General features: G+C 52.4%; 2 protein-coding genes and 1 long non-coding RNA gene across 3 annotated transcripts; 1 reads left to right on the top strand and 2 right to left on the bottom strand.

The window, feature by feature from the left end:
* Positions 1-629: 629 nt before the first annotated feature.
* Positions 630-4,072, bottom strand: serinc2 (serine incorporator 2). Its single transcript, XM_057020392.1, has 10 exons — positions 3,915-4,072; positions 2,866-3,027; positions 2,567-2,754; positions 2,402-2,481; positions 2,185-2,322; positions 1,941-2,110; positions 1,775-1,865; positions 1,541-1,700; positions 1,236-1,448; positions 630-1,154 (listed from the first exon to the last, which is right to left on the bottom strand). Exons 1-10 carry the CDS (start codon positions 3,951-3,953, stop codon positions 1,019-1,021), a joined length of 1,377 nt encoding a protein of 458 aa, XP_056876372.1. The 5' UTR covers positions 3,954-4,072; the 3' UTR covers positions 630-1,018.
* Positions 4,073-4,435: 363 nt separating this feature from the next.
* Positions 4,436-9,308, bottom strand: LOC130518076 (uncharacterized). Its single transcript, XR_008947926.1, has 2 exons — positions 5,794-9,308; positions 4,436-5,468 (listed from the first exon to the last, which is right to left on the bottom strand). It is a non-coding gene; the product is annotated as an uncharacterized LOC130518076 (long non-coding RNA).
* pkib (protein kinase (cAMP-dependent, catalytic) inhibitor beta) lies at positions 5,084-13,213 on the top strand. Its single transcript, XM_057020406.1, has 3 exons — positions 5,084-5,369; positions 11,380-11,531; positions 11,716-13,213. Exons 2-3 carry the CDS (start codon positions 11,390-11,392, stop codon positions 11,796-11,798), a joined length of 225 nt encoding a protein of 74 aa, XP_056876386.1. The 5' UTR covers positions 5,084-5,369; positions 11,380-11,389; the 3' UTR covers positions 11,799-13,213.
* Positions 13,214-13,907: the final 694 nt, after the last annotated feature.

The raw sequence follows: 13,907 nt of genomic DNA, 5'->3' as shown, positions 1-13,907 counted from the left end.
ATGTAAGAGCATTAGGTGGCCCGCTGCTCACAGCTGGCCCAGGGACCAAGGTCGGCGTCACAACGGTCCCGCTCAAACGGCCACTTGGTGCACGCCGCCGCCGTCTGCAGAGGCGTGGGGCAGCGGGCCCAGGTCCCCGTCTGCTGCCGTCCCCCACCAGATGTTGAGCCAGCCACATGTCATCTGTGCTGCCGTCTTTGTCCCGTTGACCAAAAAACTGCCTCACTTCCATGGTCAAGGCTGCTGTCAATCATTGAGAGGACACGCCCCCTTCGCGCTGACCCGGAGGGGAAGAATCTGTGGAATCTGCATCCAGGTTAAAGTGGAAACTCTGGTTCTTCCACAGCGTGAATGTTGGGAGACAAAACTCAGTGATCTCATGATGATCATGTGAGGGGAACATTCCCTCTGCGTGGCTTCAGTGTGTGTGGATCCTCTACAGAAGAAACTCACGTTACCAGGGTCATCTGATGAACGGGGGGAGTCTAGAACTCCCTACTGATGTCAACACGTCGCCCAGAACAAGACTGAGGCCAAACCTCCCAAAAAAAGCAAGGTTTTTATACCTTAAAGAGATGTCGTGGTTAAGGCAAACTGGCCCGACAGCACCACCTGCTGGGGAAACGCTGCACTCATGAACAGACTTTTATTGATGAATAAACAAAAGGCAGCATCTGCTCACTGAAGTGCAGGGTTGCATTAAAATGAGCCAGAGTAGAAAGTGTACAAAATATAAAGACACCTTATAAAGCTCTGCACCAAAAACAGACAGGAAGTACAAACATCAGTCCAAAAACTCTCTGAGATCAAATTAAAAGGAGAAAGTCAGGAAACAAAGTGGAACAGCGGTCGACGGCCCCCAGGACCCATCTGTTAGTGTCGTCACGGCGTCCGCAGCTCCTGATTATCTTATTTATAACTAGACACACGATTACCTGAGCTGGAAAAACGGTTACAGGCTCCTAAAAGGCCGGGAGAACCCGTCCTGATGGACCGGGCCAAGCTTAAAGAGTTCTGCTCAGCTGAAGTCTCTGTTGGGCAGCACCAGCGGTGCCACCAGGGTCCAGGTGTAGAGGGCCAACCCGATCCAGCTGGAGCTGATCTTCACCCACACGGCCGGCATGGAGCTCACGCTCTGGTAGTCCGAGTCGGGCCTGCGGAGGAGAGACGGACGTCAGAGGGAATTCTGGGAGGAACCAGCTGAGACGGGGCAGAGAGGTTCGGAGCGCACGTACTTGTACCAGTTGGTGAGCGTCATCATGATGTAGAGGGAGGCCAGGAAGAGGCAGAAGTGGAAGAAGGAGTAGCTGTAGGTGACGCCCTCCTCCTCGTTGTCCACGGCCCGCCGGACCCCGTCCTCGCCCACCGTGGCCTCGGACACGGTCAGAACCTGGCCCTCCTCGGTCCGCATCAGCCTGTTCACCTGGGCGTTGGTGGAGGAGCGGATGCTGTGGAGGAGCGGAGCAGCAGACGCCATCAACGGGCCTCCGGAACCACCCGGGCCCAGAACCTTGCCCGCCTCATCTAGATATCTACGTACCTGGCGTAAAGCGTGCAGAACAGGAAGATGAGCAGTCCCACGATGCTCTGGGCGTCCCACCACTGCACACTCGGAGCCGGAGTGGGGGGAACCGGGCCTGGAGCTGGCGTTGCGGCGCCCGGCTGGACCAAGCTCAGCAGACTGGGGTTACACTTCCTGTCTGCGCTCGGGAACACAGAAAGCTCAACGTTCTGTCCTGGGGGGGTTCTGAGCGGGACAGCTGACTGGACTTACTGGGGTTGTTGGTCATGGCCGACCAGGTCACGTACATGACATAGAGGGAGATGATGGAGGCCTGGAGGAGACCGGAGCTGGGCTGGGCCTCCTGGGAGGGTCAAAGCCGCGAAGCTCGTCACGCATCGTCACGGGACAACAGAACAGGAAGTGACGTCACGCTCACCTGCACTTTGGGCAGGACGGCGATGACGGACACGCCGATGCAGAATATCAGGTTGAGGCTGATGAAGACCTTGTGCTCGGCGCAGTCGTCGGGTTGGGTGTAAAACACGTAGAAGAGCACGACGGCGGTGAAGGCCAGGATGTAGTTGAGCACGGTGACGGTGAGCAGAGCTGCGCAGGAAGCAGGAGATTCAAACAGACGCCCTCGAGGAGCCTTTTATTCTGCACAATCTTTGCCTGCTCACCGCCAAACCAGCACTTCCTGTTTCCGTCCTCGGCGTTCTGCAGCCAGGCCAGGTTCCAGGAATGGGCAAAGTCCACCAGCAGGATGAGCTGGATGATGATGAAGATGAAGGAGCCCACCACGCCAAAGTAATACCAGACTGGGGGCAGAGAGTCGGAGTCGCCCGTTACCGACCGGCAGAGGCGCTCAGGTCCAGAACGGGCTCGGCTCTCCCTTACCTGCGTTAAAGTCGCCGTCTGGGATGAAGAACGCTCCCACCGTGATGCCGACCAGCACCAGGAACTTGAAGAACCAGAAACTGAGACACATGAAAAGGGAGAGTGAGGGTGCAGTGCGTGAGAGTGTCCAGCAGGGGGCAGAAGACGTTCGCGGCGGACACGAACCCGTTCTGGACCGCGGCCCTGGGGTCTTTGCTGCTGCGCACTCGGATCATGATGAGGGAGAAGAGGAAGAAGAAGCAGGCCATGGCGAAGCACATGCGGTACACCGACTTGTAGCCCACGATGACGTCACAGTTCACCTTGTTCTCTATCCCTGGTACACTGGTCCCCCCCACACAGAAGCCTGGAATCTGGAACCAGGGAACCACAGCCCGTGTTTACCCTTAGCTCGCGACTCAACCCGGACATGTGCGTCCGGCACCTCTGCCGGGGTCAAAGGTCGACCCTCCCTCCCTCCTCACCTTCCTCAGATGCTCCTCCATGCCCGGGAGGATCATGATGACCGAAACCATTGTTCCCAGCAGCAGCAGGAAGGCGAAGGCCAGCCGGCTGACGGTGGAGTTGTACGCCGACGGGCAGCACGACGACAGGAGGCAGGAGGCCGAGCCGCACAAGCAGGAGGCCTGGAGAGGAAGACGAAGAGGAAGAGGAGCAAAGAGATTCTTATATGGTAAAAGCCAGGCGGGAGCTCGGAGCTGGGGTTCTCATGCAACACTGTAAACAAGACAACACAGGATCTGTGTGTGTGTGTGTGTGTGTGTGTGTGGTGTGTGTGTGTGTGTGTGTGGCAGATCCAATCAGCCATCCACAACTCTGCTGGGATGGATCCACATTCCCAGTTCAGACTGGCTGCAGCTGAGGATGTCATGTGTGTGTCCCAATATTCCCAGTTGACCCAGTAAGGATCTGGGACGCGCCTCCCTGAACCCGGAAGTGTGCGTGTTTTTAAAGAATAGAACTGCCAGCTGTTCCTATTCGGGTTAAAGTCTTCGTTAGAAGAGTTCTTCGACTGTAAGAACTCAAAGATGAAAACAGGAAAAAAAACTTGAAGCTGAAACAATGTTTCATTTTACGCCAAATTCGGCTCGGAGAACTGGCGATTGTGTCCTTTCTTCCATATTTCACCGCATGAGATAAAACTTTGATTTTTGTGGTTCACAAATGAGTTTAAATGTCAGTTTATAGAACAAATACAGTTAAAGTTTAAAAAAACAAAACCCGTTTAGAGCCAAGAATGACGTTTCCTACTGCCGACACATTAACAAACAGAAACATTCAGAAAGTCTTTGAAAAATAACCACTTTCTCATTTCTTTTAGTTATACTTCTATAATAAAATACACAACTTTGTTTATTTCGACTTCAGAAACTAGACTAAGTTAAGTTGGTATTCACGTGACGTCATGTCGACATCTTAAAGCCTAAACGTCGTTAAAATCAGAGAGGAAATAACAGGAAGTAAAAGCTGATAAACGGTGAGAGGACGGTGAATCCAGGGGATAAAGACTCACACAGCTGGCCAGAGAGCCGAGGGCCAAACAGGCGCCCATGTTTCTTCTGCTCAGCAAAATCCGACAAAAAGTCTCGAAAGCTGAAGAAGTTCTGCTGGAAAACTGAGTCAAAATGGCGACGTCAAGGAAGTTTATTACTGCGGCCCTACTTCCTGCTGCCACCTTCAAAATAAAAGATGTGCGTCAGCTTCAACCTCGCATCCGTCATTTTTATGGGACAATCGTTAAAAAAAACCCAAACGACCGACACAGTACGAATACTGTTTGAAATGCAAAAACGTTTGTTTTGACCTTCACGTTGTTGATACTCAGCGAAGCGCAAGTTTTTTATTTTAGTGACCAATTAATAATATACTTCCGGTAAAGTTTAAGTAGCTGTACGCGACTCTGTCGACGCCCATTGATCATAGTGATCAAACCATATAGTCATTCATTTTATGTATATTAATTTTAGAAAGGTGTTTCATGATTTTAAAAAAATCAATGCACATTTTGACGAATATATATAAAAGCAAGAGATCAACAATAAAACAACAGATTTATTTCTTCTAGAGTTTAATCCTGTCTGTCTGTGGGGAAGTGTTTTCACCTTTTTCTACCATTGCTGAAAATTCATAGAAATTTGCTTTTCCAATAATCAGAAAAAATAAAATGATTTTAAACAGTGATTCTGTAAACAGACCGTAGAAAAGAAGATACCAAGAAAACATGACTGTGAAGATCGCAGCACCCCCGTATTTATCAGATAATGGTACAAACCTACGAGCGGCGGCAAAGTAGCGCAGAGTTACACCGGAAGTGGAACTGAAACTTCTTCAAATTAAAAATTACAGCTGTTGCAACGTCAAACAATCAGAGGAAAACTGAAAATACAACTCCATTGTTTGAAAAAAAATGTTCTAAAATAGTAACGCAATCTAACATCTGTCTTGTACACATGATTTCCTATCTCATTTTGAATGTATTGATTAAATGAATACTAGTAGATGTGGGAAGGAGTCATCGTGCCTAACAAAACATGTCCACAACGTACATTTGTTTAAAAAAAAGATGATTTCATTCTCCAATCCCTGCCTTTCCATAGTCCTGTCGCCAGCTGCTCTTTTACTTTGAAAGCCGATTTCGGTCCGTTTCCGGTACACTCCGCACGTGCACGAACAGCTTGCCGCTCCTTCCCCGTCGCCGCTCGCTCCGCCGCCCCTGCGCGCCCTCAGCAGCCCAGTATGCCGCGGCTCCGGCGCCGTCAGCTGGAACTAAGCGTTGTGACGCGCCGCAGCGGGTGGAACCCCTGAAGACGCGCCGAACCTCCCCGCCGAACCTCCCCGCGGAAGATGGTGGCTGCTGGCTAGTAACAACTCGGGGAGCTCCTTTCCTCGGCGAAGCGCGCTGAAGTCAGTCGGAGAGCGTCTGGTCGTTGCGCACATTCTGCCCGGTGTCACCTGTGCAGCTCCACAGGTAGGACATCAGCCGCTGCTGCCGCTGCTGCTGCTGAGCCCATAACAGCCCGAGGGACGATACACGCTGTGTGTTCATGTACAGGAGAACCAGGTCCACCTAACAGAGACGGGAAAATTAAAGACACGGGGAGCAGGAACAACCTGTGACGCGCCGACACCTGTCAGCGGTCACACCAGCAGATTGAACACGAGCATCATGTTTGAAATGAAGCCTGGACGAGCTTCAGGCTCCATATGGATGCACAGCTTTTGTGTGCATCAAGTGTTCGGGCAGAAATGTCATCTGAGAGCTCTGCACCTGGATTATGAGCTTTGCTGCACCCAAAGGTGCGCAAACGCTGACCTTCCAGTGATGCACATGATGGAAGTTAGACTGAAACCTCGTAGGTCTGGAGGACCGAGCTTTGGTAATAACAATGCACCTTCTTCTAGGTTATTTCCATCTTGTATCTGTAGATCCAACGGTGGTTCCTCTTAGTGGGAGATGGTCCTCAAAGAGCAACGCATTTATGTAAACATTGAAGCGGGGCCCCCTCCACGTGTGCTAGCATGTCGCTCTGTCATCAAAGCTGCAGAAACAAACTGCTCGCGTTTGTTTGGCAGAATTGACGGTTCGTTTTGTCCAGCGGGGGGCAGCATAACCGGGGAACAGGACTGTTGGATGGGGTTGTTTCGGCCTAATTTGAGCGCAAGAACGGCAACAGTCTGATCACTTCTCTTTTACTGGCAGCCGACTCGTTCGGCTCCGTCAGCACCTCATGAATCATCTGACTTCCTGTCGGCTCTCCTCCTTCCTCTTCTTCTTTCTGGGAGCTCTGAGTCGCCGTGTTTTCCGCAACAATGGCGGCCAGATGATGACGTGGCACTGGCGATGCTGGAGGCCTGCTGAGCGGGCGGCTCGCTCCCATATGGGCCTGGACCGGGAGGACAAACCCCGGCTTCTCTTTGTCTTTCCAAACAAACAAAAGCTTCCTCTGCTATCGCTAACCTGACGACCGCCTTACCGGAACAATCTGATTAACTTGTTTACCTCCGTCACCTCGCCAGCTCGTTAACTAGAGTCGGGCTAATTAGCGTGTTTGTGTGGTTCAGATCTCCCAGAGTGATCACATGTGTCCAGGTCTAAGGTGACGGACCTTCAGGCTGCCCCTCCCCCGGGTGAGGGTCCACATCCGGACAGCTGGGCTCGCCACTCCGAGGGTGAAGAAGGTCAATGCTAATGCTAAATTTGATCCCCATCATTATTCCCCTGCGCTGATCGGTGACCTTTAAGGATTCAGATGGGGCCGGTTGACCTTTATGTTGACCTGCGGCCACCGCCAGGAGACGGAGTTTGTCTGGCACCAGACCACGTCGGAGGATCTGCTCGCCACCTGCGTCTAGAGGACGCGATGGAGAAGACGCGGAGGACGGGAACGGGTTTGGAATAAGATGAGTTAGCGATGACCTCCACCTCCGCCCGTCTCGGCAGCAGTCTGGAGCCGCAGCTGCCCCTCCCCCCCGTCAGCACGTGGCGGCCCGGTTCCCTGCCTGTCTCTCCGATCGGAACGGTAGGTGAGACGGGACAACGCAGACAAAGGCGAGATTGTCATTCCCGAGGCACGGAACCACGACCGCCCAAACTGTGGAATCAGCTGCTCTGTTCTTCCTCCCGCAATTAGCACGTCGAATTCCACCTGCCCCAGAAACAGGCACACTTCCTCCCCGGGCGGGGGGGCATCTTTTCCATTATCTGAATTAACTCTTCCACTTCGGAGCCATTTAGAGCCTCCATCAATCGAACGGCCGTGTGGGAGAGACGGGAACGCTGGAATTCCGGGAATGCCTTTTCTATCACCGATCAGCAGCGTCGCAGTTTAAAAGTGTGTCGGTCCGTCTGACGTCGTCCCGGATCTGCAGGTCCACACCGGGAATTTCCTGATGTCAAAAATATGGAAAATTTGAGAGGAAAGTGCAGATGACAAATTTAGATTCACTCAGGGATAAATCGGGTTTTACTGCAGATTCAAACGCAAACATAAGTGTGTGTGTGTGTGTGTGTGTGTGTGTGTGTGTGTGTGTCAGGCCTGTTGGCAGACGTCCACGGGTGGTAGTCGACAAGCAGGAGAGCGCCGGAGGTCGAGGACGGCCTGGGTTACGCTCTTACAACAGGCGCTGCTGAAATATTGATGTGGCTCCGCACACGCCGTCCTCCTCGCTCACACGTGTGAACGGATTCCTCCGTTTGTCCTCGCCGCCGGCGCTGCAAACCGCCAATAGTGACGTATTTATTCTTTATAACCACCCGCCCGACTGGAAAACGGTTGCGCTCCAATTGATTTGAAGCGTCAGAGCTTTGATTCCATATTGCTTGTGCTTTGATCTCGTATCGGACGTGCTTTGATCGTTCAAAGGAATCGTGGCAAACGGGACTCGTCCCCTTTAAGAGACACGCGTGTCTCGTTTTTGGAGCTCTGGATCCTTGGATCGCTCCCTGACACGTAAAACCATCGGAGACGTGGCTGAACGGAACACAGACGCGCTTTAACCCCGCAGCCCATAATGAGCCATAGACTGGTTCAGGAGGAGTAACAGTCCCTCTCCAGAACCGTCTGTTTATTCTGCTCCGTTCTCACCACCCAGCGTCTCTGTCGAGTGCGCTAATTGCCGTTAATAGCCGCCTCTGTTGTGATTGACCCTCATCAAGGGCCGCTCAGACCGCCATATTTGGCAACGCGGAGGTCCATTTGGATAATGGGATGTTGTCGGTACCACTTGACAGAGGAGAGGCCCGGCTTTTATGTCCTCTGGACGCGTGAACCGGCATCGAATGATTCCAGCCCGTGTTCACCTTCCAAAAGTTGCGTAACCTGATAGAAAACATGACCCGGCTGTTCAGTTTTAGTAGAATTGGTTAATAACGGGAAGTCGCGGCTCAGCCGGGTCGTTTGTGGTTCCCCAGGAAGCTTCTCTTTGATGTTCTGGTACCTGTAGCTTGAGCCCAGGACTGCGGCTCGGCCGAGGAGACGCGGCTGCGGTGCGAGTGCGATGGCTCCGTCTCGTTAGATCACCCCGAGCGCCTCTCTGCCGCTGCTGTCGGCGCCAAAAACACGTCATTTTCCCAGTAAAACACGCCGACGTGTGACGTCCTTCACACCTGTTGGCGTCAATATAATGAGTCTTCTTCAAATATCAGCAAATTAACATTTGCCGTTGTCTTTATTTAGCTTTGATAGCGGCCTTTATTGGCTGCTGTGTTAGCGTGTTAGCACTCCCCAAACATTAAAGCTTTCTCCCGTCACCTGAAAAACAACCCACCAGGAAATGTAAAGGCAGACGCCGCTGCCTCCCCTCCTCCACTTTATAGCTGCTTTTATAACAATGGTGCGGTTTCCATGGCAGCCACAGCGTGTTAAGCTTCAGGACAGCAGTGAAAAAAGTGGGGAGAAGGACAGGGAATAATCACAGGGCCTGCCGGGCTAAAAATAGCCCGGAACTTAATCCCGGGCATGATTTATTCATCTGGAACTTCTTGGGTCGGCGGCAGGCGTGTAAACAACGTTCCTTGCGCTCATCCCCGACCCGGAGCCGCGAAGCGTTAGCGACCCTCTGACATCACGCCGGACTCGACGCGGAGGTCGCGGCGGTTTGACAGAAGTGTCCCCAGATGACCGCGGGAAAGCTGGTCTCACTTCTTCGCCGCGGTGGCGAATGATGGGATTTGCATGGACGAGCGGAAGATTTGTCGCCAGTTGGGGTGGGGGGGGGCGTCATGAGGCCGCGACACTGCTTCACGGCGAGGAGCAGAGCGGAGGTCAGCCTCAGGCAGACGGCGGCTACAGTGACAGACACAATCACGCTCCGCTGCTTTGATGCGTCTGGTCTTTTATGATGGCGACACTGTTAAGCGCTGCTCTAGTTGGTTTCCGAGCCGTTGGAACAAAGAGATGAGCTGGTTCTGGACACTCCCATCGCAGTTAAAAAAGCCTGTTTTATATAAAACCAATCGATGTGTTTGATTATCAGACGTAGAGTCATCGGCCCCAAGCTAGCTGAGAGCTACGGCTAAACAGATGGACTAAACATCTGAGCTTTGAGGTGAGGGAGAACCTCTTTCATAGTTTCCTGTGTAAAGGCATTTACAAGCTTACTGGACCTGTAATGTCGTCATCCTTGGGCTAGCACCGTTAGCTAGCACCGGTACTACGGCCGTCCAACAGCTTCTAGAAGCTGGTTCTGGACCCGGCTGGAGACCAGGCGCCTCTCCCGCTCTGTCCATGGTGCTGGAAGCCTCCAGCCTCCTCATGAGTGATGAAACTCAGCTGTTTTAATCTCACGTCCACCTGAGACAGGACGCAAAGACATTTTTAGCTGGAAAGGTTCCTGATGTGGCAGCAAATGGACCAATACGTGACACTTTTGCTGGTAATTTTTTTTTTTAAAAAATGGCTAAATTCTCAGATTTTAACCCACTTTTCAAGTTAAATATCTTGGCTCCAAACGCTTCGGTCCTATTTCTGGCGCCGTCTCCACAAGCGGGGGGCCGACCTCTGATGGAGCGACTGTCAGCAAGGTTTTTACCGATCCTCTTCATTACGCAACATACCTGCGGCGTGTTGGGAGCTAGCGCGGCCTTCACAGCATGTAGGTCAAGTTAGCTGACAGGCTAATCCCATCTGAACTGTTGCTGGATTACCAGATAAAACAAGTGTCCTCAGATGGGTCTGGCTTTGTTTAGTATTTAATCCAGCAGATTAATGAAAGTTACCGAGCAGATGTTGTCATTTGGGACAGATGCTGGCGCTGCTGAGTCCTCAGATTACGCAGATGTTCGGTTATTCATATTTATCACACATGAATAATATCTGCAGGTCTCGGGCTTCCTGCTGGGACGTCCTGGAACACGTCCTGTGTCGATCCTGTGATTCGGAATGTCGGTAGGACAAAGGAAGTAGCGCGGGGTTTTTAAAGACCAACCCCGGCATTACCTCGGCCAAGTATCCAGCAAGATTTCAATTATCCAGATTAACACACTAATAGTCGATTTGACAGGCCTGCCAGAGAGGGAGGCAGGAAAGAGAGGCGTTATCCGGCTGCTTAGCCCCGATTAGGTGCCTATTGTTGGGGTTTTAGTTCAACTGCGGCCAGTAACCCAGGACAAGAGCCTGGAAAAGTGTTCCAGGATGCCCGAAATTCCCCGCTTAGATCTGTAAGAGTTCATTTTTTATCAGAAGCTTCGTCAGCTGTTCGTCAGGGCTCCACAAACAAAATCTGTCCAGACGTTGGTAACCGTGGTGGATGGCAGCACGCCGCTGTGTCACGCCGAATGGCTAGGCTACAGAAGCGCCTGCGGCTAACAGATGGCTAACACGTGGCCCTTATCTCGCGTTACGCGTCATTTCTTTGTTGAGAAGGAGTGAGGAGTTTTCTTCCTCTAATATAAGGGGAGGATTTGACTGGTGTTTACCTGCCAGGGGTGCTTTTTCCTGCGCCGTTACCATGGCAACACTGTCACCGTGTGTGTGTGTGTGGCGGAGGATGTAATTCTGCCTGTCACCAGAGTGGCCCACAGCTCCATCCCCAGCTGCTGGTTGCCAGGAGACCAGACAGACACATCCGCCGCTCCATGAGTCTTCACTGCACTTCAGTCGCTTCCGAGATCCTAAAATCCACTTTAGTCGGAAAAAGAGGAACGAAACAAGGAAGTTTGTCCAGGCTTTTAGACACAAAAGAAGATTAAAATGTGCGAACAACAGTGTTTTAACTATTGCAGCTTCAACATGGACCTTCTCTGAAGACAGGTTTAGCTATTAGCATTGTAGCCTGCTAGGAAGGAAAAGAACCAGAAATGTTTCCATAGATTTAAGGGATAAAAGCAGAAGAAGAAATTTGCTACGCTAGCAAGAAGCTAGAGCTGACTCAGCTCATAGCTTAAATCAAAAATTGTGCAAGTGGGTAAAAAGCTGATTCCCCAAAGCGTTCGATTTTAGCTTTAACTAAAGATCGGGGCTTCTTTTTTTGTCTTCCAGGGTTCCGGAGATGACAGAGGTGGAGCCTGTGTTGGACTTTGCCTCCTCTGGGCGCTCTGGAAGACGAAACGCCCTGCCCGACATCCTGGGCTCCCCGGCGGGGGTCAACCCAGGAGACCTGCCTCTCAAACTGGCTGAACTGAACCTCAAAGGTGGAGTAGCTGTAGCTTGTTTGCTAACCAGCCCCCGTCCCTGTTTGCACCATGTCCGATCCACCCGTGAGGCTCAGAGAAGGCGAAGAACTCCCCCAGAACCTGACGGCTGGTTCTTGTCTTGTCTTGTTTATCAGTAAAGTTCAATGAACCTGTTTTTTTCCCCTCCTGGTTCTGTGCACAGATGGTCCGGGAGGGGCCCAGTCTCCCTCGGCGGAGGATCCTCCGGCGCCACCGGAGAGCTCGGAGGGGAAAGAGGGCTCGTAGGGACTCGCCTGGTCGCCTCCAAAGGAACCTGCAAACATGAGCTGAGAGACTGAAGCAGAGCTGGAGGACGTGGGGGGGGGCAGAAGCTGATCAGTGATCAGCTGACCTGAGGGGGGGGGGGCGTGACGGAGCGACTCCAGACGGAGACGCACCTCTTTGGACGGTCCAGGGCCTCGACAATGACTGAAATGAGTCAGACATCACTTAGTAATGAACAATGACTCTGTGTGTGTGTGTGTGTGTGTGAATCTACAGATTGTTTACTGTAAACTACTATTTTTGTATGGTTTATTTAAAAGGATGCGACAGTGGGCGGAGACTCTGGGAACCTGGGTGGTCTCTGCTGTCCTCTTACCCTACATGTTTAGCTTGTGTCTGGAGCTGAGGCTAATCAAGGCTAACGTGGAGCTCTGCAGTGTAACTGTACAGTTTCTACCCACCCCTCCCCTCCCGGGGGGTGGGGGGTGGGGGGGGGGGGGTGTTTCCTGACTGTTTTCCAAGCGCTCGAGACATTCCAGTTGGAGACACTGTCCCACTGCCGGCGGGGGTCAACGCTGCTCCATCACGACGCGCTGACCTCCGGACGCCGCTAACCTTTGCTAGCGCTTGCTAGGTTTCCCTCTTTTTTCCCGTTTTTTTCCCGGCACGCCCTTCCCTGCTGTAGCATATGGACCTGCCAAGAGGCGCCGCCGCCGCCGCAGCGTGTCTCTGAAGTGCTGAAACTTGCGGCGTGCTCACGGAGATGGCGAGGAAAATCTGTTCGCGCTCATCAACACATGAGCAGAGCTGTGAACGAGGGGGGAGCGGTGGGGGCCCGCGTTCGTCGACGCCCCCCCCCGATGCTGTATATATGCTGTGCTGTACTGTAAAATATGCCGTATCGTCCTCCACGCCGTCTGTGGGCAGAGCATACGTGCGCCCTCCACCGTCCAGCTGTGGTTTAGCATCCTTCTCTCTGTGGCGAGTATATTTGACGTAGCTGGACCGATTCCCGTGTGTCCATTCTCTCCTGCGGTGGAAACATTAAAACCCACGAGCTTCACTTCTACATATCTGTGTCCAGCGGCGTTGTTTCTGAGCTGGTAGGACCCCCCCCCGTGTTAGCGTTAAGCTACAAGAGGGGGAAAACCAGAAGATTAGCATGCTGTTGTGGAGCGTGTGTGAACAAATTAATAAAAATCCAATTAAAAATTGACATGGCGGAAGAATAAGGTCACTCCAATCATTAGCACAAACACGTGCACACTCCCTAACTGGCGCCCCGAGGTAGCAGCAGCAGACTTGCTAGCAGTGAATGCTAAAGGCTTCCTACCCTAGAGGATGTAGGCTAAGATACTGGTCGTAAATGTTTGTGAGTACATCGCTGGGAGATTTGCGACAAACATTTACTTTAATAAAAAGCCCGATGAGACAGACGGTGTCGTTTCCAGTCCGATTTATGAGCTGCAGTGGCGGAGAGCGCCCCCTGCTGGCGGCTCTACGTCCAGTTTTGTTGTCTTATGTAGCTGCATCCGTCCTACAAAAAAAAAAATATATGAAAGCTGTTTAAATCACTCAAAAAAGGGCGCCACACATTGTTGACATCTGACGTGCACGTCTGCTGTTGCACGGCGCAGCAGTTGCCGCGCGCGTGCAGCAGATGGAGACATTCGCCGGCTCATGATGGTTCAGCGGCGTCACGTTTCCCCCCCATGGGGGCATTTCTTTGTTGTGTCTGCCACAAAGAGCTCGCCCAAGGCTGCAGCAGCGCCGGGACGCTCCAGGTTCGGGCTCATGCACGTTTTCTGTTCCTGCTGGGAGCGGACGAGGCCGTCCGTGCACCCGAAGGCTCCGCGTGGCCGCGCACACGCCGCCACAGCGAACTGTGTCATTATATAACCGGGACATGATTTATTTAATCCAGAGCAGAGCGCGGCTCCTTCAGCGAGAGTCCAGCCAGTCTCCAGCCCGGCCCGGTACCCTCCCCTCCTCGGAGGGGACGGCTGCTTTTGTCCAGACAGGCTTCGACGTAACTTGTTGCCAGGGTAACCAAGCCTTGAGGAAAGCTGGGACTCTTTTCTCAGAGGAGGGGAGGAACTGGTTGGTGGAAGAGACCATTTTATCGAAATG

Source organism: Takifugu flavidus, chromosome 21 (genome assembly GCF_003711565.1).
Source record: "Takifugu flavidus isolate HTHZ2018 chromosome 21, ASM371156v2, whole genome shotgun sequence".
In the NCBI taxonomy this organism is placed as follows: domain Eukaryota; kingdom Metazoa; phylum Chordata; class Actinopteri; order Tetraodontiformes; family Tetraodontidae; genus Takifugu; species Takifugu flavidus.
This window is presented reverse-complemented; position numbering and strand designations above follow the sequence as displayed.